General features: G+C 47.8%; 1 protein-coding gene across 6 annotated transcripts in view; it reads left to right on the top strand.

Moving 5' to 3' along the window:
- Tns3 (tensin 3) overlaps window positions 1-24,391 on the top strand; it is a 230,275-nt gene that overhangs the window by 163,337 nt on the left and 42,547 nt on the right. For all 6 annotated transcript variants that reach the window (XM_060365655.1, XM_060365654.1, XM_060365658.1 and 3 more), the window contains 4 exons: window positions 2,487-3,740; window positions 16,137-16,297; window positions 17,274-17,388; window positions 17,475-17,558. In XM_060365655.1, coding sequence (XP_060221638.1) covers window positions 2,487-3,740; window positions 16,137-16,297; window positions 17,274-17,388; window positions 17,475-17,558 — 1,614 coding nt within the window. The remainder of the gene's footprint in view (window positions 1-2,486; window positions 3,741-16,136; window positions 16,298-17,273; window positions 17,389-17,474; window positions 17,559-24,391) is intronic.

Here is a 24,391-nt window from a genome sequence, read left to right as displayed (position 1 = left end):
TATGTATGTGCGCGCGCTGTGCTTAGCATGGGAGCAGCTAAAGGATTAGTCCTAGAAGCTTTTTGAAGACAATTTCTGGCTGTATTACAGTTTAATCTAGAAAATTAGAAGATTATTTTTACAGTTCATTCTTTCATTCCCTTTTCTTTTTAAGCCATGGTACCATTTAATTAAGATTCATGGAGAACTCATACTTCAGACCTCATGGAAACTAAATGCGCTGTCTTAGCAGCCCTCAAAGCGAGCAGACTCGCTGCCCTTAGCTATGTGTCCCAGTATCTGCCCTGGTTACCTCCCTTGTGCAGAGAACTGTAACAGTAGTTGTCTGCCACTCTGCTGTGTGTGTGTGTGTGTGTGTGTAAGAGCATGGCATCTCTGTAATTTTTATTACAGAGCAGAAACTTCTCATCAGTTTTCTTCTTACACTGTAGAACAGAAGGAAGTGCATTGGGTCTCCTGTAGTTAATTTCCTATAGCAAAACATGCCAGTGCCAGATGGGACAGATGCTTCCATGGGTCCTGTAATGATGCTTAGTGTGTGCAGCCATTAGTTCTCAGGGCAGCCTCCATGCAGAATCATTCCCATCTTTTGTGGTGGGGAATGTAAACCCCCGGGTTGGTAGAGCCTGGGGTCAGAGTCATGGGCTGGTGTTACCGTGTTTTATGGGGCCATTTATTTATAAAAACCTTAGCGAGTGCAAGTGACTTGAGATTTAGGATCATCTTTCCAGGCGTTTCTTTGTCTAATTATCACAGAGCTGGGTGTAGCACATGCTTTCAGTCTCCTGTGTCTGAAACCTGGCTCGCTGTCACTTGCTGTATAACTATTCCCAGTTAGGACCAACAGTGAAACTTCAAGTGTGTGCGCTCCTGGCCTTGTCCGTGCGGGTAGGTGGTGTCAAGCTGCAGGTGCCTTTAGGCCCTGGAGCCTGGATTCGGAGTGCCTCCCGCTGCTGACAGCTGCTTGATCTTAAGTTATTTACTCTCCCGAGCCTCTGATCTTCCCAAACAAGCAATGACAACAGGAAGGTCCAGCGTATTTGCATATCACCACTAGCCTTCTTTCTGAAGACTTGGTCTATTTACAGCTTGTATATGTGATTCCTAGCTGGGTCTTACAGGCTAGACTGCACATCAGTGTTTTCCATCCTTGTCCCCTCTGCTCTGCATGCTAAAAATTGAGGAGGGAGCCCAAGCTAAGCACGTTCTCAGAGCTGCGTTCTCAGGGTTGCGTGAGTACTTGGCACACCACCCCCATATCTCTCAGCCCCATTCCCAACATATCAGCCGACCCCAGAACTCCCAAAAGAGGCAGCAGCTGCAGAGTGTGACCAAGTGTCCAGCTGTACTGAGGGCCCATGGGGCACATGCTCAGGGCTGGTCTCTCGTGAGCTGCCGCATGAATAGGCTCAGTAGCCTCCAGATAGGTGGATGGTGGCTCAAGCGTTGAATTCTAGGTGCCTGGGTCTCCAGCCATCAGCTGCTGCCCTGCTGTGGAATGCCTACAATTCCGCAGTACAGAAAGTCCGGGAAATGGGGGAGGCTTCCAGGGAAGATGTGCTGACTGTGAACTGCAGCTTATTTTAGGAAGCTCCTGCTGTGACACGCCCTGTGTGGCCAAGGCAATTACAACTGCCAGTCAGCAGACTGTGGCCCAGGAATTCCACATACAGCCATGCAGGCCCTAATTAATAACAGCAGAGGGGTGGGGGGTGGGGTTCAGCTCTTCCTGCCCACATTGTTTTCGTGACATTTCCCTGTGCAGTGACTGCGTGCATGTCAGCCCCGAAGGCTCTGAGGTCCCGACGGTTAGCAGATGCCTATGAAACCCAAGAATCTTGTGCTGTATCAGTAGGCTCCGAGCCATTCCTACACTTTCCCTTCCCATTGAGCTGCACATTTAGATTTAGCACATCACAGAATGTTGATGGGATGGCAGGTTTATCAGTGACATAGTGGATTCAGTGACAGTTAGTACTCTGAATGCACAAAGAATAGATGTAGATGGGAGTAGATGAAGTTGATTCTCCGGGTTGGGCTGCTCTCCAGCATTCAGAATAATGACATTAATGATTCAAAGAATGAGAAATCCCCAAACATCTTGCATTGGGGCTGGGGGGTGGGGGGTGGGGGTGGGGAGAGGTTTTCTACATGGGTAGGTAAACATGAAGCTGGGCTATAGCTCAGTGGCAAAGTACTTACTTCCATGCACAGGCCCCTGGGTTCCATCCCCAGCATGATAAACAACATAAGGCTGGAAAGGCAGAAATGATTTTAGCCACATATGTTGGATATATGAATCCTTCTTTATTGACGCTCACTCTGCAGAGGATGTGTAGAGTTTTGGGGGCCTAGTTGTGCCTGCATCCGTTTACAGTTGAGTTGCCTTGTAGACTCATCTGTCCAGATAAGCTGCATACGCCACTGTGGGGAGTGGTATTCCCTTTTCTCCCTGGCTTACGGCCTGTCCCTTACTTTCCCTACAGTGTTACACACACAAGGCCCAGTGGATGGCAGCCTGTATGCCAAGGTGAGGAAGAAGAGTGCCTCAGATTCTGGCATCCCTGGCAGCCCTCAGGGCATGCCAGCTACTAGCAGTCCTGACCACGGTGACCACACCCTGTCAGTCAGCAGTGACTCGGGTCATTCTACTGCCTCAGCCAGAACTGATAAGACAGAAGAACGCCCAACCCTGGGAGCACGGAGGGGCCTGAGCCCCCAGGAGAAGGCTGAGTTGGACCAGCTTCTCAGTGGGTTTGGCCTGGAAGACTCGGCAAGCTCCCACAAAGACATGACTGATGTGCGCAGCAAGTATAGTGGGACGCGCCACGTGGTGCCGGCCCAGGTCCACGTGAATGGAGATGCTGCCCTAAAGGACCGGGAGACTGACATTCTGGATGATGAGATGCCCCACCATGACCTGCACAGTGTGGACAGCCTGGGTACTCTCTCCTCCTCTGAAGGGCCACAGTCAACCCACCTGGGCCCCTTCACCTGCCTCAAGAGCAGCCAGAACTCCCTCCTGTCCGATGGCTTTGGCAACGGGGTTGTTGAAGATCACAATGGTGCCCTTTCTCCAGACCTAGGCCTTGGCGTGGACTCCCTCTATGAGCGGGAACGAATGTGTGGGGGCCGTGAGCCAAAGCAGCTGCAGCCCCTGTTGAGGAAGCCCTCTGCACCCACCCCCACACAGGCCTATGGGCAAAGCAACTATTCTACCCAGACCTGGGTGCGCCAGCAGCAGATGGTGGCCGCTCACCAGTACAGCTTTGCCCCAGATGGGGAGGCCAGGCTGGGCAGCCACAGTACAGTGGACAGTGCTAGCCTTGCTCAGCCCCAACCCCACATCCCAGTCACTCCCACTCGGGGAGCAAGCAGCAGAGTGGCTGTTCAGAGAGGCATCAGCAATGGGCCAAATCCCCCCGACACACAGCAGCTCTGTCCTGGTAAAGCACTCCAGCCCAGATTTTCAGATGACAGAGTCGTGAATGGAGTACATCCGGAGCTGAACACTGGTCCCTCCCCAGGCTCCCCTACCCTGGATATTGACCAGTCCATTGAGCAACTTAACAGGCTGATCTTGGAGCTGGACCCCACCTTTGAGCCCATCCCCACGCACATGAATGCCCTTGGCATCTCAGCCAATGGCTCCGTGTGTCCTGATGGCGTGGGAAGTGGGCTCCGGTGTGGTGGCAGGCTGGACCCCATGGATGGCCCTGGCAGGAGCCCTGGCCGACAAGGTGAGCTGATGGGGTGGTAATGTCAGGTACAAAGTTACCCAGCTGGGAATTTGGATTTGCTGAAACTCGTGATGGAGAGACATTTTCTTGGCGGTTTCTACTCGAATGAGCTGTGACCTAGAATCCAAGCGGTACCTTGGCACTATGGGAGCCTGTTAGCAGATTTGAATGGTGAAAAGAAAGAGGTGAAAAGCTTGCCTGTAAAGATGGCTCAGGGCAGGGATTGGGCACCCTGAAGAGGCATATCAGTGTCTTATTTCACATATGTTGTCATATCTGTTGATCAGTGCAGCGGGCCATTTGAGACCATCAAGTAGTCTGATCCATAGTCCTCTGCCACCTGCTAGCTGTGTGATTCAGAACCTGTGCTTACATTCTGTGAGCCTCAGTTTCCACAACTGAAGAGCAGGCTCAACAGTGAGACTTTTCTCAGTTCAAGAATGTTCCTTTATGAAGGGTGCCAGTCATCTCTGTGAATCAGAACTGTTGGGCTCTCACATCATCCTTGTAGGAACAGAAGTCTGATTAAGCAGTCAGGGTATGTAAACTGTCCTATTTACAAATATATTATCCAAGTGCCCGAGACATCCTGTATGCTGTTCATGGGTGGCAGTAGCCACCTTAGAGACAAGCTTGGTGGTTCTCGAGGGAGGGAGGAAGGAGACAGGCACATGGGGCAGACAGTGGAGAGTGAGTGAAAGAAGCTCAGCAAAGCAGACCCAGATTCCTGGATCCTGAGAACCGGGAGCTAGAACCAAGACCGGGCTGCTGTGGCTATTTGCTTGTGCCATCTGTGGAAAGGAAGTGATATCCTAGTGTCCGATGATGACAGGTGTGAGGAAAAGCTGGGTTATATTGCCTCTTCCTGCTGGGATTCGTCACTGGACAAACAGCAAGGTATTTTAGTTGGTTAAAGTGCTAGCAGGTACATGTTCTTCCCAGTACAGTTCTGAGGCTGGGTTATAGCCATTAACAACCCCAGCCAATATGACAGAAAGAGTGGCAGTGACCAAGGACTCTGGGCAGCTCAGTTCTTATAGGAGAATGTACTCATTAAGTTGAATGTTTTCAGGAAATTCAGAGTTCTAAGGTTTCAGTGGAAACAGATCTCTACAACACTTTGTTTAACGATTGTTCTTTGAAGACAGTACTTGGAAAGAATTAATCAGAAGTCTTTCTTCCAGAAGCAAAATCTCTCCTGAGGTTTGGAAAGCTTGGCAGGTGTCTTATGGTGTATGTGGGAGCCTGACGTAAGACTCAGGCTCAGGTGGCTCTTCTAGCTGACTGAATGCAGTCCAGAGGGATGCCCCATTCTGAAGTCAAACAGGTGTACCTCCCAGGACTGGAGAGTATCACCCCATGGCTTCCATCCTGACATTGGCTGTCATTAAATTACTGGAAAAAAAAAAGGTCACTTTACTAACTTTATTTTAATCTTAGATCCTCTCTAATTCATTTTTCTCATAAACATAAGTATAATTTTCAAATTACTTTCCTAATTAAATAACTTTTCCTACTTAAACAGTGGGTTGGTGATTTATTAATCCATCTTTCTTCAACAGGCATCTTGAGCCATTGTAAATCCTTTGGAACTATAGTGGTATCATAAGAATGTATATCTAATAAAATTGGGAGCTAGTCTCTGAAGGTGTTTTTGAAATTCAGAATCCTCCTGCAAATGAGGATTCTGTCTCCAAGCAGCAGCAATGAACACAGAGGGTAAGCTCAGGATGAGGACAGAGCTGAGCCAGTGATTCCTATCCTGTAGCTGGCTTTTCTTTCAAGATGAGCTTCCTGTGTTAAGTCAGCACCCAGCTCCCAAATCCTCGAGTTTTGCACTACATTTAATATCAGAAGCCTGGGTGTGGTGCAGGCAGCCATGCAACCTGGCTTTTAGATCTGAATTCACGTCATCTTGTTTTGATAAAGCAATGCTTTGATAAAAGAATGCTTATGTACTTAGTCTACCTGGATGAAGAATGGGGCATTCTTTCCTCCCTAGTAGGTAGAGAAAATGCTAGAACTCCACTGATCTTAAATTTTATAATTGAATTTTAAATTTTTATATGTAAGTTTTTTGTAAATAAAATTTTTATGTGCACAGGGAGTTTGCTTGCATATATGTTTGGGCACCACTTGTGTGCCTAGTTCCTACCGAATCCAGAAGAGGGTGCCAGATGCTCTGGAGTTGCAGAAGATTGTTAGTCACCACGTGGGTGCTGGAAACCACACACAGGTCCTCTAGAAGAGCAGCCAGTGCTTTTAACCACTTAGCCATCTCATGATCTTAAGATTTAAGTTTTAGTGTGCATATTCTCATCTCTGAATGGAAAGGTTTAGTGATGAGTGTTATAAAACAGAAATCCCCAAAACATCAGAGAAATTCAGAAGAATATAGATGACTAAGCAGCTGATTTTTGAACCCCTACATGTTTTGGGGTGTTATAAAAAGCCTGTACTTTAAACAGTTCCCAGGTCTGTTTGTCCGGGCTTGTTCTCTTAGTTATTTGGATAGGGAAGGGAATGAGCCACATGCTGCCAGCTGGAGTGTGCTGAATAGGAAGGGCCCAGTAAGACTAACAGGCTTCATTTTGACCCCAGGACATTACTGTGCACAAAACTTAGCCCCATTCTAGATGTGGAATTACCTTTCCTTCTGATCCCTCCTGCTGAGTTGTCAATTCTGAAGGTAGATGCAGGTTTATTGTAGGATGCTGGGGCCTCAGCATCCTCAAGTCAGTAAAATCCCTCAATTTCTAGACAATGTTGGTGATAGTCGTAACCACGGCTGTGGTGGTGGTAGTGACAGTAGTGGTGATGATGGTGGTGGTGGCAGCGATGATGGTGACCATTAATGAAAGAAGTGGTAATGAAGGTGATAATGCTGACTGAGATGGTGGTGCTGTAGTGATGGTTATGAAGATGCCAGTGATAATTCACTCTCAGTACCCTCCCTGTTGTAATAATTTAAGTCCACTCTGCATGTCTTAGCTATGCCTTTTTCTGCTGTAGTCTTATCCTTTCACTAGCCAGGCTTCTTCATGATGTTTGCTGGAGTGCGGGAAAATTGTAGAGATACTTCTAAATGGAGAACTTCTTGTGGAGCAACAATGCAACACTCCGTGCCCCCCACCCCCAGCTGCTCTGCTAGATGGACACTGAGGTGACTCAAGCTTATTCCAGGGTTTTATAAGGCAGCCCATCTCCACCATAGGACCAGAGATACTGACCAGGGTTGAGGAGTCAGCCTTGGTACCTGAGACCCACTGAACACTGCCTGTGCTGCTGACTGCAATGCTGTGTCCCTTGTAAAATCGGGTGGGGAATTTTACATCCTCAGAGTGTCCGCTTCCCAGTAAGACTGCCCTCTTACTCTGGTGTGATGCACTCTGACTGTGTGTGCTTTGAGAGCTCTAGATATTGCTTCATGGGCAGGCACCTAGCCTCTGCTCTCCTGCTGTTTCCTCCCCCGCCATGCCTCCCCTCCCCCCAGCCCAATTCAGCCTGCAAGCCGGCAGGTTTCTGGGATCACAGCCTCTGAGTGGCCTTGGGGCTACTTGAGAAAAGAGCCAGCCTGTGGAGCCTGTCCTACACACAGGAAAAAGTGGGCTGCTTTTTTCGTACCTTGGAGACTTCTTGTTGCATGTTGTCAAAATATTTGATTCTTGTTATATGAGTCTCAGTGCCCCAATGACAGGAACCTGGCAGGCACTTTCGCAAATAGCACCGTGGCCTTCCTGCCTGTGTTTTCAGAATTCCTTCACTGCAGGAGGAGTGCATGAAACTTCAGAATGCAAGTACTGCCCTTGAGTGCTTTGATGGCAGGGACCAGAAACATGTGGAAGAGGAGACCCATATAAGTTCATCTTTGCTAACACATTTTAGTGGTCACCATCACCACTGTTAAGTCAAGGCATCTGGGGAGTACTCCCGGACACCTTCATAGCCAAGCCTGGCTGGTACAGGAATTATAGTTAGGCAGATGCCCTTAGAGGGTGTGGTGTTTTGGAAAGCTCAGTTCTAAACATCTAGTACCAGCCACGAGCATCAGGGAGTAATGTTGAATGGGTAGGGTGAGTCCCAGCACAGGTTCAAGGAGCCCAGAGGGGAGCCATGGGTCCTTGGGCAGCTCAAGGCTTGTCTGTATGATCAGTGTCCCATCAGTGGAGAAGGTGAATCTGAGAGAGGGCATTGCAGGTAGGACTTTGTATGGGTCAGGAGTTGTGGCCCAGACCCACGTGAAGGATGGGATTGGGTGCATGGAAATGTCATGGATTATATTTGCTTCCAGCTCTGTAGAGGAGTCTCAGATGGGGGAGAAAGTTCTGCATTGGGGATTCCTTGTTACAGCATTGCTTGACTTGACATAAGAGAGGCCTTGGAACCCTGCAGGGCTTGGGGAGCTACCTGTTTACAGCGCTTCTAGGTTAGCTACACTGGTGTATAGTCACTACCATTGTATGGTTTCTTCACTCTTCTCATTCCTCCCAGAGAAGACTTTTACCCATCCACCCAGCCTCAGCCCCCAGCACCCTAACCTACTTCCCGTCTCCCTAGTTTAGCTAGCTATTCTTGCTTCTGGTATAAATGTGGTCATATACTCTGTGGCCCTTCTTGACTGGTTTCTTTTACAGAGCACATTATTTTAAAAGGTCTGTGACTGTTGGAGATTCATTCCAGCCTATGGCTAAATAATACTCCATCAGTGATCTGTAGGATGCCGTCAGCATTTGGCTGTTGTGAATATTGCTGGTAGGCACATGCGTGCACGCATACCTGTTTGAATACCTATTTGCTTATCACCAGATGTGGATTTACTGGGTCACAGGGCAGTTCTGGGTCACAGGTGAGATTGCTGGGAAACTGCCTCTCGGCTGTTTGGAAGTCTCTTTGGGGACTACCCAGCCGCATATGTCGACAGCTTGTCTCCAGAAGCTTTGCCTTCCCAATGTAGTAGAAACATTTGGTCTGTTGTCATCTCATAAGGGACCCAGGTCTGGGAAGGCCACCCTTGGGGAGAACTGCCGTTTGTGGTCTCCCATGAGATTGAGGTCCAATTCTTCCCATCAGATTGAAGAGGCTTGGTGAGGTCAGCAGTGTGCTGTCATCTCTGCTACTTGGCCTCTGTGTCATGACGACAGCCTTGACTGAGGGAAGTGTTGTGTCCTCTGTACGTACAGTAGAGGACTTAAAGATAAAAGGAAGGACTCAAAACTGGGTCCTGAAGCCCTACTGGCCAGTGAAATCTCCCAGATGCAAACAGTGGGTAACATGACCAGAGGTCTCTTTTGTAGCTTGGAGATCTTTACGTGTATATGCAGAGTTCATTCAGCAGTGTGGAAATGTTCTTTCCAGGTCTCGGATATGCCTTCCCCTAAGCAGTCGCTTCCAGGATTCCCAGGGGAGCACATCTTCGATTCCATTCGCCTCCTTGTCGCAAGTTTGCGGATGTCTCCTTCCCCTATCAGGATCAGGTTAAGGGAGGGATGGTCCTGTGTATAAACAGAGGGCTTTTCCTGCCCTCTTCCAGATATGATACTCGGTACTTTGGTTCTCAGTACCCTTCCCATTTTCTTCCTGGGAAATGCGTGCTGCCTGCTCTTGAGGGACCTGCCTGTGACTTGGACCCCTGAGCCTGTCTCTGACCAACTTACCAGAAGGGAACAATTGCGCTAAACCAGCCTCACCACCCTACCCTTTCTCTATTTATTCTCTGTAGAGGTTGTAACTATTTTCTTGAGTGAGTTGAAATCAGGAGGCCCCTGCCTCAGCACAAAACAGCCTTTGCTGTATTTGTTTTCACCCTCAGGAATGTGAGGGAGTTTCCAAAACCACCCACATGCCATGTGGTGCCAGCCTTGCTGCATTCTGATATGATCCTGTAAAGATGAATTAATCACTATGGGTTCTTCTTGTTCTAGGGTCCCAGATAGAAAAGAAAGATTGTATTTCAAGATGGGTCATGTTCTAGGACCCATCCCCTTTGCTTTTTATTAGGTGTTTGCTACTGTGTGTATGTAAGATGCTCCAAGTTTCTGATACATACCACTGAGATACTCAGTGTGGCCAAGCAAGTTACCGTGTCCATCCCACTGCACACTTGTGCAGATTGGTGGTAGGAGCTCCTAAGTCCGCTATCACCTGGGTGCTGCATACTGTTTCTTTCGAAGTCTTAGATTCTACTCCCTCTTTACGGTGCACGCCAGAACCACCTGGGGGCTTTTGGCGTGCAGGTGCTGAGGATGCCTACATGAGTGCCTGACTGCAAAGGGAGGCTGGTTGATCTGGTAGTGGCCTGAGCATCTGAAGTACTTTATACTGACTGACTTCCGCGTCCAGACGAGCTGGGCCTGCAAGTTGAAAGCTTAGTCAGTCGTGTCCTGACTCCAAAGGAAGAGGTACATGTAGAAGAGGAAGAGTGAAGCCCTCAGTTAGAAGGTCGTGATGACATTCTCCTGGAGAACCACACATTTATAATTGTACTTTTGTGATCTAGTCACCCAGAGGGTTGACCTATGGCTCTTTGAGGCTGGGATGTTCCTCCAGGTTGGTTCTAATGGGACCAGAGTTTGGGACCTTGCTGTGCAGGATGTAGAGGATAGCCAGTGGTTGTATGTCGCCCCATAAGCTGCCTCCTGCTAGGACTGTTAGCTTTATTTGAGCAGAAGAGTGGGCCATGTGCCTCACTGAGGAGAGGATTCTGTCCTGAAAAGTCAGCGTGGGTGTCATGGTGTCTTCTGCTTGGCACTGCTCTCCCACTTTCCAGATAGCCGGGTGACATCAAGAAACTTCTGCATGGCCCATAGCACCATTGACACGGAAGACTGAGACCCGTGAGAGAGGGTCTCCAGATGAAGTACTGTCATGGCTGTTCCCAGAATCTTGGTGGCCTTGGTGGGAGTGCCCCCCCTTCTTAGCTGTCTCTGGCCCACTCTCACACTGCCTACACAGCTGCCTGCCCTTGGAATGCCAAAGAGCTCTGCCCCCGCTTGTGCTCTCGGTGGTTTAGCATCAGCTTCCCGGTCTCTCTGAGGTTCAGTGCCCTCTGGTAGTCTCAGCTTGTGTTATGCTCAACAAGGTCCTGGGCAGAGGGTTGTCCTCACATGACAAGCTCAGAGGGTTGTCCTCACATGTCAGTGTGCTGGGAGCAGCAGTAAAGAGAACACAGGGACTTGGGTGTTAAGCTATAGCCTGAGGTCAGGTGGGTCCATAGGGTCAGGTGGAAGGATGACCCTTGTAAGGACAGCTGAATTTGCAGAGGAAGTGGTGGGTTGATGGGCGGTGGGACACCCAGTCATGCTGCCTCAGCAAAGCATGTCACCACATGGTTGCTCCCTGTCCCTCCCTCCATGCAGAGCCCTGCTTCATCGAGGGTTCCTGGGAAAAGGCTCGTAGGCATGATTGCAGGCCACTGTGATCTGTGCTCACGTAGGCCTGAATTAGCCTCTGATCTGCCCTGTGCTCGCTGAGCTTTTGTAAGCACCAGGGGCCAGTTCAGGTTTCCTCTTTATTGGCAGGGAACATGCTAGAAGCAGTTGCAGCTCCCCACAACAACTGGGCCCCAGCACCCACAGGTGGGAATCGAGCCAAGGGGCCCCCAGCAGGTGTAGGTGGGTCTTCCCAGTTATGGGAGAGGCCCTTTGCCTGCAAATGTCCCCTTAAGCTTGATTTTGTACCTGTTTTCCCTTGGCTGTTCTCAGAACCTAGAAGGGGTTGGTGTGAGTGTGGGGCTGCCCAGAGCCCCAAGAAGGCTCCTCCAAGCCAGCACAGCTCCTCTCAGTTGGCCTATCAGACCAGCACCAGGAGTGACAGCCACACCTTAGCCCGCCAGCACACTACCCTGCTCCCAGGATGTCTTCTCTTTTTGTTTTCTCGCCGTTTTTGTTTCCCTCCGGATTTGACTTCTTACAGGGAAATGAAAAGTAAATATTGTTATGGCCACTTGTGTGGCATGGATTTGACCATGCTGTTCAGAGAGTTGGTTTTACCTGCTATTTCCTTGTTGACTTATTGAGTATTCTGCTGTTCAGATCACCCCAGCTCATCAAGTCAGTTTTGTATTGGAGATCTGAAGTCAGTTTGGGACCCACGTAATGTAAACCAATGAACTCTGCTGTTTTTGCTACCTGCAGATGTGGGACACGAGCCGTTGAGGGAAACCTAAGGCTCTGAAGTCCCAACTTTCACCCCCAGCCCCTGGAGTCTGGCTAGGGGCTGACAGATAGACCCAGGGACACACTGATCAGTGGGAGGACAAAGGGTGGTGCATAGCAGTGGCTTTGTGAGTGCAGGTGATTTTATGTTAGTGCAGAGCGTGACCTAAGGAGCACGCACGATTTATTCCCCTGCAGATGCTCACACCCTGAGCCTAGAGTGGAAAAGGAAACAAAGAAGCCGTATGTCCTCTTCACAGTATAGCGCTGTTCCCAGGGAAGGGAGGGTTGGGAGAATGTGTTTTACAAACTACCATGGGCTCTCTAAGGGAGACCTGAGAAGTCAGCCTTCAGCGGAGGATGCTGACCAGGTCCCAGCTCATCCCTTCCTCCGCACTCCATCTCCTGCCCTCCCATCACTCACCCATTCACAGACACCAGTTCTTGGGGGTATCAGGTGGGGATGGACATCAGAGCTGAGACCTGGCATGCCTGGGCAGCTGGTTGCCTCCATCTCTGTTTTCATTGAGCAAGCTGAGCCCGAGGGGGGCAGCAGAGCAGAGATGCAGTGCTTGCTGTTTCAGTCTTTCTAAAGAGAGGTGACTTGCTTGGCAGGCACCAGAGAGAATGAATGAAACACCTAGAGAAATGTCCCTGCAGCAGCCAGCCTCCTTCCAGACCTCCAGATAACCAGAGTGTGATGAGGTAGCAACTTGTGGTTGCATCTGTGTTTCCTATCTTGGAGCAGTGGCTCTGAGAGGCCCTGTTGTCAGGCTGAGGTGGAGGTGCCTGCAGTTTGCTTTGGCCAGTTCTTAGCCCCACCGTTCTTCTTCGGCTCTGGTGTCTGTGTTTGAGGCTGCCATGTGGTCATTAAAGACCTTAGGGCCAGGGTGTCGGCACAAGGAATATGACAGGCAAGGACTGCTCCTAGCAAGAAAGGGAGCTTTGCACCACACATGTCCAGCCCTGGAAGTGGAGTTCCTGGGGTTCATCTTCCTCGACGAAGCTCAGTTCTAGGAATGCCCAGCACCTCCCTCCTGGTAGCCATTCTCAAATGGGGAGTCTTGTGGTACCCAGGAGTGTGGGCTTGCAGAAGTGGGGGGGGGAGTGCTGACGTTCTCCAGGAGCGAGCTCGGAACCTGAGCCTCGTCTGCCACGCATGTGTAGGCAGAATGTGTCAGTATAGAGCTCAGTGTGTGAATGTGGGTGTGTGAGAGCTTGTGGGAGACTGCACGTGTGGAAATGACCAGATGCATGAGTCTGAGAGTGCACATGTGGTCTATGTCTGAGTGACCATGTGTGAGAACAGGGAGAGAATATGTCACTGAGTGGCAGGTGTGTATTGGTGAGAGACTGGGTGTTTACTCGTATTTCAGTATGTGTATCATGTAAAGGAAGACTCAAAACATCTGAGAGGGAATGCTGTGTTTGTGACAGTGAGTGTGGGAGTGGGACATGAACCTTTGCGTGACAAGAACTAAAAGCCAATGGGTGTGTAAGAGATGGTGACCATCCCTGTGGAGGCTCCTTGGACCACTTCCTTCTTGGGCCTGATTCAGTGTGCCCCCATCCTAGGGAATTTCCTCTTCCATTTTCACCTCCTATCGCTGAGGAGGAACAGCTGCCAATGGGGTCTCTGTTGCAGACGCTGTTGGTGCGTAGTGGAGACAAAGCTGATGGAGTATTCTGGCTCTGGACATGGCCTCAGGCCTAGACTTAAGCTCTGCTCTCTCACTGTACTTGCTAAGCTGTTGTGGAACTTGGGCCTGTTGTGGAACCTAACTTCCGAGTTATCTTGCCTGAAAAACAGGAAGAACAGGCCCTTAACTGGAGCTGTTACATCTACCTACTGTCTCTGGACACTTACCGAAGTGTAGAGACCCCTGCGGTGTGGCATCTTGTGGCACCTGTTGGGGACAACATGTTAGGATGGGGACGGCCACATCCACTGTTCCCTGTGTGGGCTCCTCAAAGAGGGCGAAATGTTTATTGACCAGACATCGAAATTTATGAAGATAAGCGTAAGTGAGCATAACATAAAACCCGAGGCTTAGAGAGAACCAGCAGAGGCCAAGCATAGCTCTGCAGAGGAGGGAGAAAAGAAGCTGAAGGTTTGTTTCTCCCAGAGAGAATCCAGGTCTCATCTCCCTTAATTTTAGAAAATAAAAAAATGTTATAATGGAAACTTTAAAAGATCCAGACAAAGGAGCAGGAACTTTGCTATGAGATGGTTTCTCCTAGAAATGTTAGAGAAGCTACACCCGTGAAGTCTTACATGAATGCCAAAACATGGCCTGGCCAAGGTGACACCAATAGACAGGTTAACATGGATGAGGGGATGCTCTGGAGGCCTCAGTCCTATACAAAGAACCGCAAGCAGCTGAGGGTTGCTGAGAGCAAGAGAAGTAGTCTCCAGGGAAGAGCACGCCAAATGGTTATCTAATAACAAATGGCCACTCTTGAAAACATATACATACAAGTTAACGTACAGACCAAGCAGGTTGTTTTATGTATTTGGGAATATGTATCTGTATACATACACTATATGAATGTGTAGATTTATGTGTGTAGCAACAATTAAAGAAAAAGGGGCCATGAATTTGAGTAAGAACAAGGTGTGTAGATGTGTGGGAGGGGTTGCAGGGAGAAAGGAAAGGGGGGAAATGTAATTGGGTTATGTTTTTTAAAAAAAGATAAAATAAGTTTGAAAGCTTAAAAAAAATGGGGACATTCATAGAAAATATGAGCCCTTGCCTGGAATTCCACATCCCAGAGATTGGCTTTGAATATTCTGGTACCATTTTATTCTTTCTTTGGTACCCTAAAGCACTTGCCTGTGCACTTGTGATATTGCTGTGTGGCTGTGATTTGCTCTGTGATGCAGAGCAAACTCCCAGCTCTAAAACTCTTCTGCTGCTCAGCGCTGTGATCAAGGGATTATGGATTTTGTACATGAGAGCCCTGACGCAGCTCGGTCAGCAGTCACCATGGGTGCACAGTGATCTCTCTCTGATCTGTCTTCCTTGTCACCATTGCGGGGGCAGGTGCAGGGTACCTGGGCTCTTCCTGGGGTTGCAGCTGTGTCCTATGGCTCCCTCTCGGGGAGTTGTTCTTCCTGCTGTTTCAGACTTCCCGTTGCTTGGACCACACACATCTTTTCTTTTGTTTGTTTGTTTTTTGAAACAGTGTTTTTCTGTGTAGCCTTGGCTGTCCTAGACTTGATTTGTAGATCAGGCTGGCCTCAAACTCACAGAGATCCACCTGCCTCTGCCTCCCTGAGTGTTGGGATCAAAGGTGTGCGCCACCATGCCCATCTGGCATCACACATTTAAGAGTTAGGAGACCCACCTGTCTCTCTGAGCCTGAATCTTGGCGACCTTGTGTGGAGCCTTCTTCCTGGGCAGCAAGCACTTCACGGACTGAGCCATCTGTTTTGGGATAGTGTCTCAACACGTAGTCCAGACTGACCTTGAGCCCACAGTGGTCCTGCCTCATGGAATCACAGGCCTGCCCCACCGTATTTATAGGGACACTAGGTTTCTTAGCATATGCCAAGACTGTCAGCAGATGCTAGTTTGGTGTGAAAAGACTACATTGAGACTTGATATCACCTTTGTAGGCTGCTGCAGGTTTCCCCCTGTGGCCCAATTTTAGAGAATTCCCTGGAAGAAAGTTTGAAAAGCTAATAGACTAGCCCAGACATATTTTTCTCCCCGACAAGATGATCAGATTTGGCTCAGAGCAGGGACCGTAGACATCTGGGTCAAGAGTAAATAAGTGCCTGTGGAGTTTCTGGCAGAGAGTGGCATTAGGGCATTAAATGCTCATTCTTAGTATCCTCCATTGAAGATTCAGTTTGTCGTGGCAGAGCCACATGCCTGGGTCACTGCAGGTGCTAATCTTCTCAGTGCTCACACCAGGCCTGGATCTTAGCTGGCTGTCTCTGAACTCACGCTCAGAGGCAGTAGTCTCCTGCCCCAGCACTGTCAGCTGACTCCTCGTACCTGGCTTTGCCTGCACCCCAAGGCCTTTTCTGGATGGAGTGTCCTGGCTTGTCTCTGGGCATCCCAGCATGTCCTTGGGTTTGGTAGCCTGCCCATAGCATCCCTCGTGTCTGTGTGGGATGGCTGACTAGTGATGACACTGTGAATAGTTTAGGTTGGGTTTTGTTAGTGGTCTCTACATTCTGCTGTAAGGAACATACCCAGAAGCCCATTTGTTTTTCTACTCACTGTCTCCTCAGGTGATGAGCCCATCGGGGGACGGCTCCGGAAGCTGAGCCTCGGACAGTATGACAATGATGGTGGGAGCCAGGTGCCCTTTTCTAAGTGTGGATGGGGAAAGGCTGGAGTGGACCCAGCCCCAAGCCTGGGATCATTTTCTTCTCCTGCAGACATCAAAGAGGTATGTGCTGGCCCTGTCCCCATCTCCACTCAACCCCACTTGTTTTCCTATCCTTGTGCTGAGGGAAATGGCTGTGCCTGTCCTTGCATAAGGTCACCAGTCACTGTAACCTTTCTGTCCTTGACTGTCCTTGATATGGTTTTTAAGTGACAACAGAGGTTCTGATTGGGAACACAGGTTAGAAGGGGGCTATGTCAGGTCCACACAATCCTCAGATATGGCTAGACAGGGGCTACATTGCATGGGCCAGTGAAGCCTCAATGTTCTGATCTGTAGAATGGATATGAAATGCAAAGCATACAGGTGGGTGGGTTGTGATGGTTAAGAAGCCCTAAAGGTCCCTGCAGATGGACAGCACAACCAGTGGCAAATTCAGACTTCTGCTAGTCTGCTACACAAGGTACCAAATCCTCCGTACAAATGAAAACTCTGAGGAGGTCGACAAGAGTCCTCCTGACTAGGAGATGTTAATGCTTCTCGTAAGAATTCGGCGGGCAACCATCCCCAAACAGTTAACTCCAATTATACACTTGATTCTCAAGTTGAAAAGTTGTAGTCTTTAGAATAGGCAAAAAGAAAAGAGAGCTTATCATCTTAACTCTCACAAACAGATATTGTTGATATCTGGAATATTTCAACCTGTTTTGTGCGTGACTTCCTGTGTATTTCCACTGACCTGTGACACTGATGTAGTTAAGGATTCCTGGGTGCTGCTTTTGTGCACAGTGGTGGCTCATCTCCCTCACCCTCGTCTCCTGGCTGTCCAGCACTGTACTAAGATGATGGTCCTTAAGCTCCTTCTCTCAGCTTTGGTGATAGTTGAGTTTCTTCATAGTGGCGATGCCAGTTTCTTTTGCCTTGACCCATTCTCAGACGTGAGCTCTATCTGCAGACCTTCTTGCGGGACCACCTCTGTGTGGAAGGGACCTTTCTGTTGAGTCTTCGATTTTCTATTCTCCCTCTCTGCTGATTTCAGACGATGATCACTGCATATGCCCCTGACCTCGATAGGATCGATGGCAGGATGACAAGCAGCAAGGAGTCCGTGTGTCTGACCCCAGCATTCCCTGTGTCTCCAGAAACACCATATGGTAAGAAAGAATTAAAACCAGCTGGGTCTAACTTGGTACCTCAAGGTAGGGAGTAATAGTACCCTTTGCTCTACTTTCTTCTCCAGTGAAAACATCCCCACGATACCCTCCATTCAGCCCACCTGAGCCCCAACTGAGCAGCCCAGCCAGTTTGCGCAAAGGAGGACGTGGTAAGAACCCTTGGCTATAGCAGCCATGATACCATTTGCGTGGTTGCTGTTTCTACCGTGGCATCCTCTGATGCAGACATATTTCCATTTAGATCACATCTCAAAAGGCTTGGGCACGGACATGTCTTGCTAGGGCTTGGGATGTGGCTGTAAATCTATGGGTGGGGAATTGAGTAGCATTAAGGCATTGGTAGACTTCCTAGCATTTCTAGGAACGTTCAGGTTTGTGGCTGACATTTGTGGCAATTGATGCATGCTCAGTTCAGCAGTAGGGCCTGCCGTCAGCTCAGCACAGGTGTTTAGCATCCTGGTGACTCTCCATTTTAAAGGAGGAATGCTTTCCACTTCACTAAGAAAATGGGTTCCAACAAAGAGCAGGATGTGTGCGTGCACCCTGTGACATGGACACCTCTGTTGCTGTGTGTGACCCAGCATTTAGTCTACACACACCTGGTCTTTCTGTCCTTAAATACTTGATACTTGCTCTTGTTCAGTACAGTGAAACCTAGAGACCCTCACTGTTTGGCCCTGCAGGGAGAGAATGCTGCCAGTCCAGTTAGTTTCTTGGTATTTCTTCCAGGTAGACATTGCCCACGTTTCTTGGGATCTCAGGATGAGCCGAGCATAAGCGGGTAGAGAGAAGCCCCACATATATTCTTTTCGGCCATTTAATTTTCATAGTGTAGTTTGTTGTTTGCCATTCCCTGAAAAATTCAGGCAATCTCATTTCCCTGAGTTCTAACTCTTCCACGGTCATCTCAGTGCATGAGAGGTCCAGAGAAACATCCTAACCTGCGCCAGCTCATCTTTAGTGCCTGACTCATGACAGCCTGTCTCCCCAGACTGGTACAATCTGGTTAGCAGCCAGACTTTGAAGAAAAGTACTACTCTGTCTGCATTACCTGGGGGAAACTGAAGTTGGAGTGGCCACAAAGTACCTTTGCTTCCATGTTGTTTTCTGACAGTGTTCGCTCACCTGTCCCCCAAAGGCTATCCCCAGGCTGCTATTCTCCTTGAGGCAGCACCCAAGCTTCTTGGTCATCAAGCTTCTTTTTGTCCAGCAGGTCATGACACAGTCATTTTCTAAAAATGACTTATGTAACCCAAGCTCCAAGCTTTAAACTCTTAAGAGTGTGCTTCCAGATAGCTTTTCAGTCTTAAACAAGCAGAATGTCCTGTTGTTTTGTTCGTCATCATAGATGTCGGCTTGTGTCCATTGCTGGACTTCATGTGGAACACAAAGCTCATGGTCCGAGTCCAGGTTTTCTCTATCATGATCTGAGCTCTGGTAGAGCCATGAGTGATCTTTACCTTCAATGGAGTGGCTTGTAGATTAGCAGTGGCCACCATAGACACAAAGTGCTCAGTCAGTGCCTTGGAGACTAGCCTCATGAGGGTATGGCCTGAAGGGTCAGACTGATATCTCAAGCAAACTTCGAATATCTTGTTGAGCCATCCACTCTCCACCATCAACAAACCCCATGTACATTTTAAAGTCAACTTTCTCTGTGAATTAGAGGGTTTTTTTCGTTTTTTTTTTTTTTTTTTTTAAGTTTGGTTTTTCTAGACAGGGTTTTTCTGTGTAGCCTTGGTTGTCCCGGACTCCCTTTATAGACAGACCGCACTGGTGAATTAGATTCTTGGTGCAGCATCTTTTCTCCTCTGGGGAGGGCAAGTGAGTGACTCCATGCATTTTTGGGGAATGAAAAGTTTTCATTAACTTTGATTTAAATCCTGCCCCTTGGCAGATGTCAGGAGCACTCCACTGGACACTAGTTTGGGGCATAAGAGCAGATTGCATTAGATGCTATCATAGCCACTGAAATTGCTGAGCTCAACCCTAAAGCAGCAATGTCAGCTGGGTTTTATCACAACAGAGAAGAGTGGAGTAGAAGGGTCAGGGTGGACAGAAAATTACTAAAGAAGACTCAGGTGTTAGGCTTCTTGATGAAGTAGTCTAACTGGATTCCTGCTAAAGGAAGGTGAAAACCTGGTGCTTAGACGTTAAAGCTGAAAGAAGAAAAGCTTGATCAGATACCCAGCATGGTTGAATATCAGAAGTGGGATCACTGAACGGAATTATTGCTAAAAATGAGAATGGATATGGCAGGGAGAGTCTTTGTACCAGCCTCAAGCCTGGATCAGCTCTGAAGGCAGCCCTTTGCTATGCTCAGGGCTCACACATTACCCTGTGTGTCTCCAGGTCCTCTCACACTTATTTTAACCATATGGTTCCTGAGTTCCTGAGTCAGATGTCCCTAGAGCTAGCCAGCTCCCTGCCATAAGCATGTTCCACCCAGCCAACCCAGAAACAAGCCACCCGCCAGCATACAGTTAAACAGTAGACAGAAAGCAAACCACAGCATCCTTGGGATCTGCTGGTCATTGAATAAATTGAAGAAGCCAATTTTGAAGAGCTAGAGAGGTAGATCATGGCTTAAGAGCACCGACTGCTATTGAAGAAGACTGTGTTCCCAGCACCCACGTGGTGGCTCACAGCCAACTGTGGCTACAGTTCTAGGGAAAATGATGCCTTCTTCGGACCTCTGTGGGCTTCTCCACTCATGTGACAAGCATACATGTGTTCAGACATAGCCACATACACATGAGGAAAAAAAAGAAAAGAAGAAACCTCATTGTACTTTTTGTCTAGATTTCTGGAAGGCTTTTCAGCCTATTAGCATTCAGCAGGCTCTGCCACCATGACATTTCCCTGTTAGAAGTGCCCACTGGCCTTTGGGGGTGTCTCTCCACGAACACGGAGGACTGAGTAGCTGAGGCAGGTATCACTGGATAGTACCTGTTGAATCAGTCATTTCCCTTCAGGTGCCAGATGACTGGGTGGTCTTCAGAACTGCAGGGTTTATCTGTCTCAGCGCAGCACAGCACACACATGCAGCCACATGCAGTTCATGTCAACACTTATGAGCATGAGCAGTTCAGGTGCCTGACTTAGACCCAAAGCAGAATCAAACTATAACACCAACAGCAAAAGTCCTAGTTGACTTTCTTCTAGGACCTGGTAAGTTTATAATGAATAGAAATTTGGCTCACAGTCAGGAATCTGGGGAAGCCTAAGATGAGGGACCAGGAGAATGTCTTCATGTGTTTCACCATAGCAGAAGCATCACCTGGGGAATGGGGAGATAAAGAGGAAGTCTGAGCTCTCCTGCTCCTAAGGAAGGAGACCTGTGCCTGAGATCTGTGCTACTGCTGCTTTCATGAGGACAGAGTCCATCTGCCTTGATCTTTACTTCTGAGATCCCCTTGGTGCCACACTGGTGTTGATCTTCTAACATGTGAACTGTAGGTAGGGGCCATGTTCAGACCATAGCAGAGCATGAGATGTGGGGACAGAGAAGCTCCTTGGGCCTCTCTTGGCCAAGGAAGCTTGCTCTACTCATACCAGGCCCCTCTTGGCTTTCATAGAAGCACCTCTTCCAAACAAGCGAGGGCAGTTTCGGTGTTAAAGCACAGTAAATGCTGCTGCTGGCTTCTCCCAGGAGCTTGTGATACCAGAAAGGGTGGTGGACAGGTACAGGAGACGGCAGAGCAGCCATAGACACCCAGCAAGAAGCCAGGGCCAGCATCTGAGCAACTGTCCAGAGGCCTGTGAGCATCCTTGCCTGTCTGACAGGAGACTCTGAGCTTTTTGAGGATGGTGACCGAACAGCCAGCACAAGCCTGGAGTTCAGCTGTGTGCTGGTGCGTTGTCACTCCGGCCAAACCATACCCCCAAACGTCTTAGGATTCTAGATGTGAGTCTTTTTTTTTTTTTTTGGTTTTCAAGTCAGGGTTTCTCTGTGTAGCACTGGCTGTCTTGGACTCGCTCTGTAGACCAGGTTGGCCTTCAGCTCACAGTGATCCTCCTGCCTCTACCTCCCTGGGTACTGGGATTACAGGTGTGTGGTAATGCACCCAGCTCCAGAGGTGAGTCTTTTAGAAGGAAATGCCTTTTTAAAAGAATTTAAGCAAACATCATTTAATGTTAACCTTTATATAGGTGGAAGAAAAAAACTTATTAAGCATAAAACATAAAACATCCTGCATTTCTTAGATGATCCTTAGTGTTCGTATTTCCAAAATAAATAAAATAAAAAAACCACGGTGAAATGTTTTCACGAGAAAAGCTGTGTTCCTGACATAACTTACCTTCATAACTGTCTCAAAGTACTTATTATTATTTTTTTTAATTTGGAAAAGTCACATAACACAGCCACTTTAAAGCAAAAGTTCAGTCATTTTGGACATGCGCACTGTCTTCCAACCATTGCCCCTCTGCAGCTCCAGAAAATTCTTGTCGCATAACAGTTTTTTTTTTTACAGTTGTTATTTAGAAAACATTTGAGGACTTTGGACATCGTAAAAATGATAATGGCTAATGTTTGTTTACTTCAAGGGAATGCTTTTATAATCTTGCAGTTTCTATTTGTGTGCAGCATAGTGATACTGGGTTTGTTTTGGGCTGTTGTCTTTACTGTGAATACAAGGTTTTGTGAAGGGTCGGGGTTGGGTCTATCTGTTTGTTTACTGGGTTCATAAAGAATAAGAGCATCCAACAACTTATCACTAGTTCAGAATAGGGGAACTGAGTTTGGTGGAATTCAGAGAGCAGAAATGGATGGTGTTTGCTGGAGGAGGAAGGAGAACAGGGTCCAAGAGTATTTGGAAAGGGGGAAGAAAATGAAAGAGAAAGTGGGGGTCTCAGTTGCTCTTACTTTGAAGCAGTATTTTTATTTTTGAGAGATGGCTCAACAGTTAGGAGCTCTAGCTGCTCTTCCAGATGACCCGGGTTCAGTTCCCAGCACCCAGGTGGCAATTCACAACTGTCTGCATCTCCAGTTCCTGGGGATCACACACTTCTCTGGCCTCCCTTGCCACTGCACACAGTGGTTTACAGACATATATGCAGGCAAAACACACATACACATAAAATAAAATAAAAACATAGGAAAAATTTGGGAGGGTTTGGAACGAGGAAAGAGAAGAGGGGAACGATGGAATTATACTATAATCTCAAAGATAAACAGTAAAAAAAATATATAATTCTTTTTAAAGTTGCATCCTTTTTTATTTTTACATTTTTTTCTTTATTAATTACACTTTATTCACTTTGTATCCCCCCTGTGGTTCTCTCCCTCCTCCCCATCCCAATCCTTCCCTTTCTCCAGCCTCTGCATGCATGCCCCTCCCCAAGTCCACTGATAGGGGAGGTCTTCTTTTCCTTCCTTCTGATCCTAGTCAATTAGGTCTCATCAGGAGTGGCTGCATTGTCTTCTTCTGTGGCCTGGTAATGCTGCTTCCCCCTCAGGGGGAGGTAATGAAAGAGCAGGCCAATCAGTTCATGTCAGAGACAGTCCTTGTTCCTATTACAACCCACTTGGATACTGAACTGCCATGGGCTACATCTGTGCAGGGGTCTTAGGTTATCTCCATGCATGGTCATTGGTTGGAGTATCAGTCTCAGGAAAGACCCCTGTGCTCAGATTTTTTGGTTCTGTTGCTCTCCTTGTGGAGTTTCTGTCCTCTCCAGATCTCACTGTTTCCCACTTCCTTCCTAAGATTCCCTGCACTCTGCCCAAAGGTTGCCCATAAGTCTCAGCATCTGCATTGATAGTCTGCAGGGCAGAGCTTTTCAGAGGTCGTCTGTGTCAGGCTCCTGACTTGTTCCCTCTTTTCTCCTTCTTCTGATGTCCATCCTCTTTGCCTTTCTGGATAGGAATTGAGCATTTTAGCAAGAGTCCTCCCTCTTGATTAGTTTCTTTAGGTGTACAGATTTAGTAGGTTTATCCTATATTATATGTCTATATGAGTGAGTATATACCGTGTGCATCTTTCTGCTTCTGAGACAGCTCACTCAGGATGATCTTTTCCAGATCCCACCATTTAGCTGCAAATTTCATGATTTCCTTGTTTTTTATTGCTGAGTAATATTCCATTGTGTAGATATACCACAATTTGTGCATCCATTCTTCAGTTGAGGGGCATCTGGGCTGTTTCCAGCTTCTGGCTATTACAAATAAAGCTGCTACAAACATGGTTGAGCAAATGTCCTTATTGTGTACTTGAGAATCTTTTGGATATATGCCTAGGAGTGGTATAGCTGGGTCTTGAGAAAGCGCTATTCCTAGTTGTCTGAAAAAGCACCAGATTGCTTTCCAGAGTGGTTGTACAAGTTTACATTCCCACCAGCAGTGGAGGAGGGTTCCCCTTTCTCCACAACCTCTCCAGCATGTGTTGTCACTTGAGCCATTCTTAGGGTCGTTTTGATTTGCATTTCCCTGATGGCTAATGAGGTTGAGCATTTCTTTAAGTGTTTCTCTGCTATTTGATATTCCACTGTTGAGAATTCTCTGTTTAGCTCTGTACCCCCTTTTTTAATTGGATTACTTGATTTTTTGCTGCTTAACTTCTTTAGTTCTTTATATATACTGGATATTAGTCCTCTGTCAGATATAGGGTTGGTGAAGGCTTTCCCAATCTGTAGGCTGTCGTTTTGTTTAAAGTTGCATCCTTAAAGCTTGACATGTTATAAAATGCTCCAGCCAGCGTTCCCTTTCCTTTTTGTACCCAGCTTCGTTTCTGTTCGTATTTTTATGAATTCACTGTGAGGATTTTTACAGAGCGGACAGAAGCACACAATATGTGTAAACATAGGTAACATTCATGGTATACCTTGGTGGCTTTGAATCTACTTAAAAAGCAAATGCACCAGTGTGTATATGTATATTTAGGTACACACAGTGTCAGAGTGTCTGTGTGTGTGTGTGAGAGAGAGAGAGGCATGCACTGTCTGCACAAAGCCTGTGATACACTCAACATTCCAACTTATG

Source organism: Meriones unguiculatus, chromosome 12, assembly GCF_030254825.1.
Source record: "Meriones unguiculatus strain TT.TT164.6M chromosome 12, Bangor_MerUng_6.1, whole genome shotgun sequence".
Classification (NCBI taxonomy): domain Eukaryota; kingdom Metazoa; phylum Chordata; class Mammalia; order Rodentia; family Muridae; genus Meriones; species Meriones unguiculatus.
This window is presented reverse-complemented; position numbering and strand designations above follow the sequence as displayed.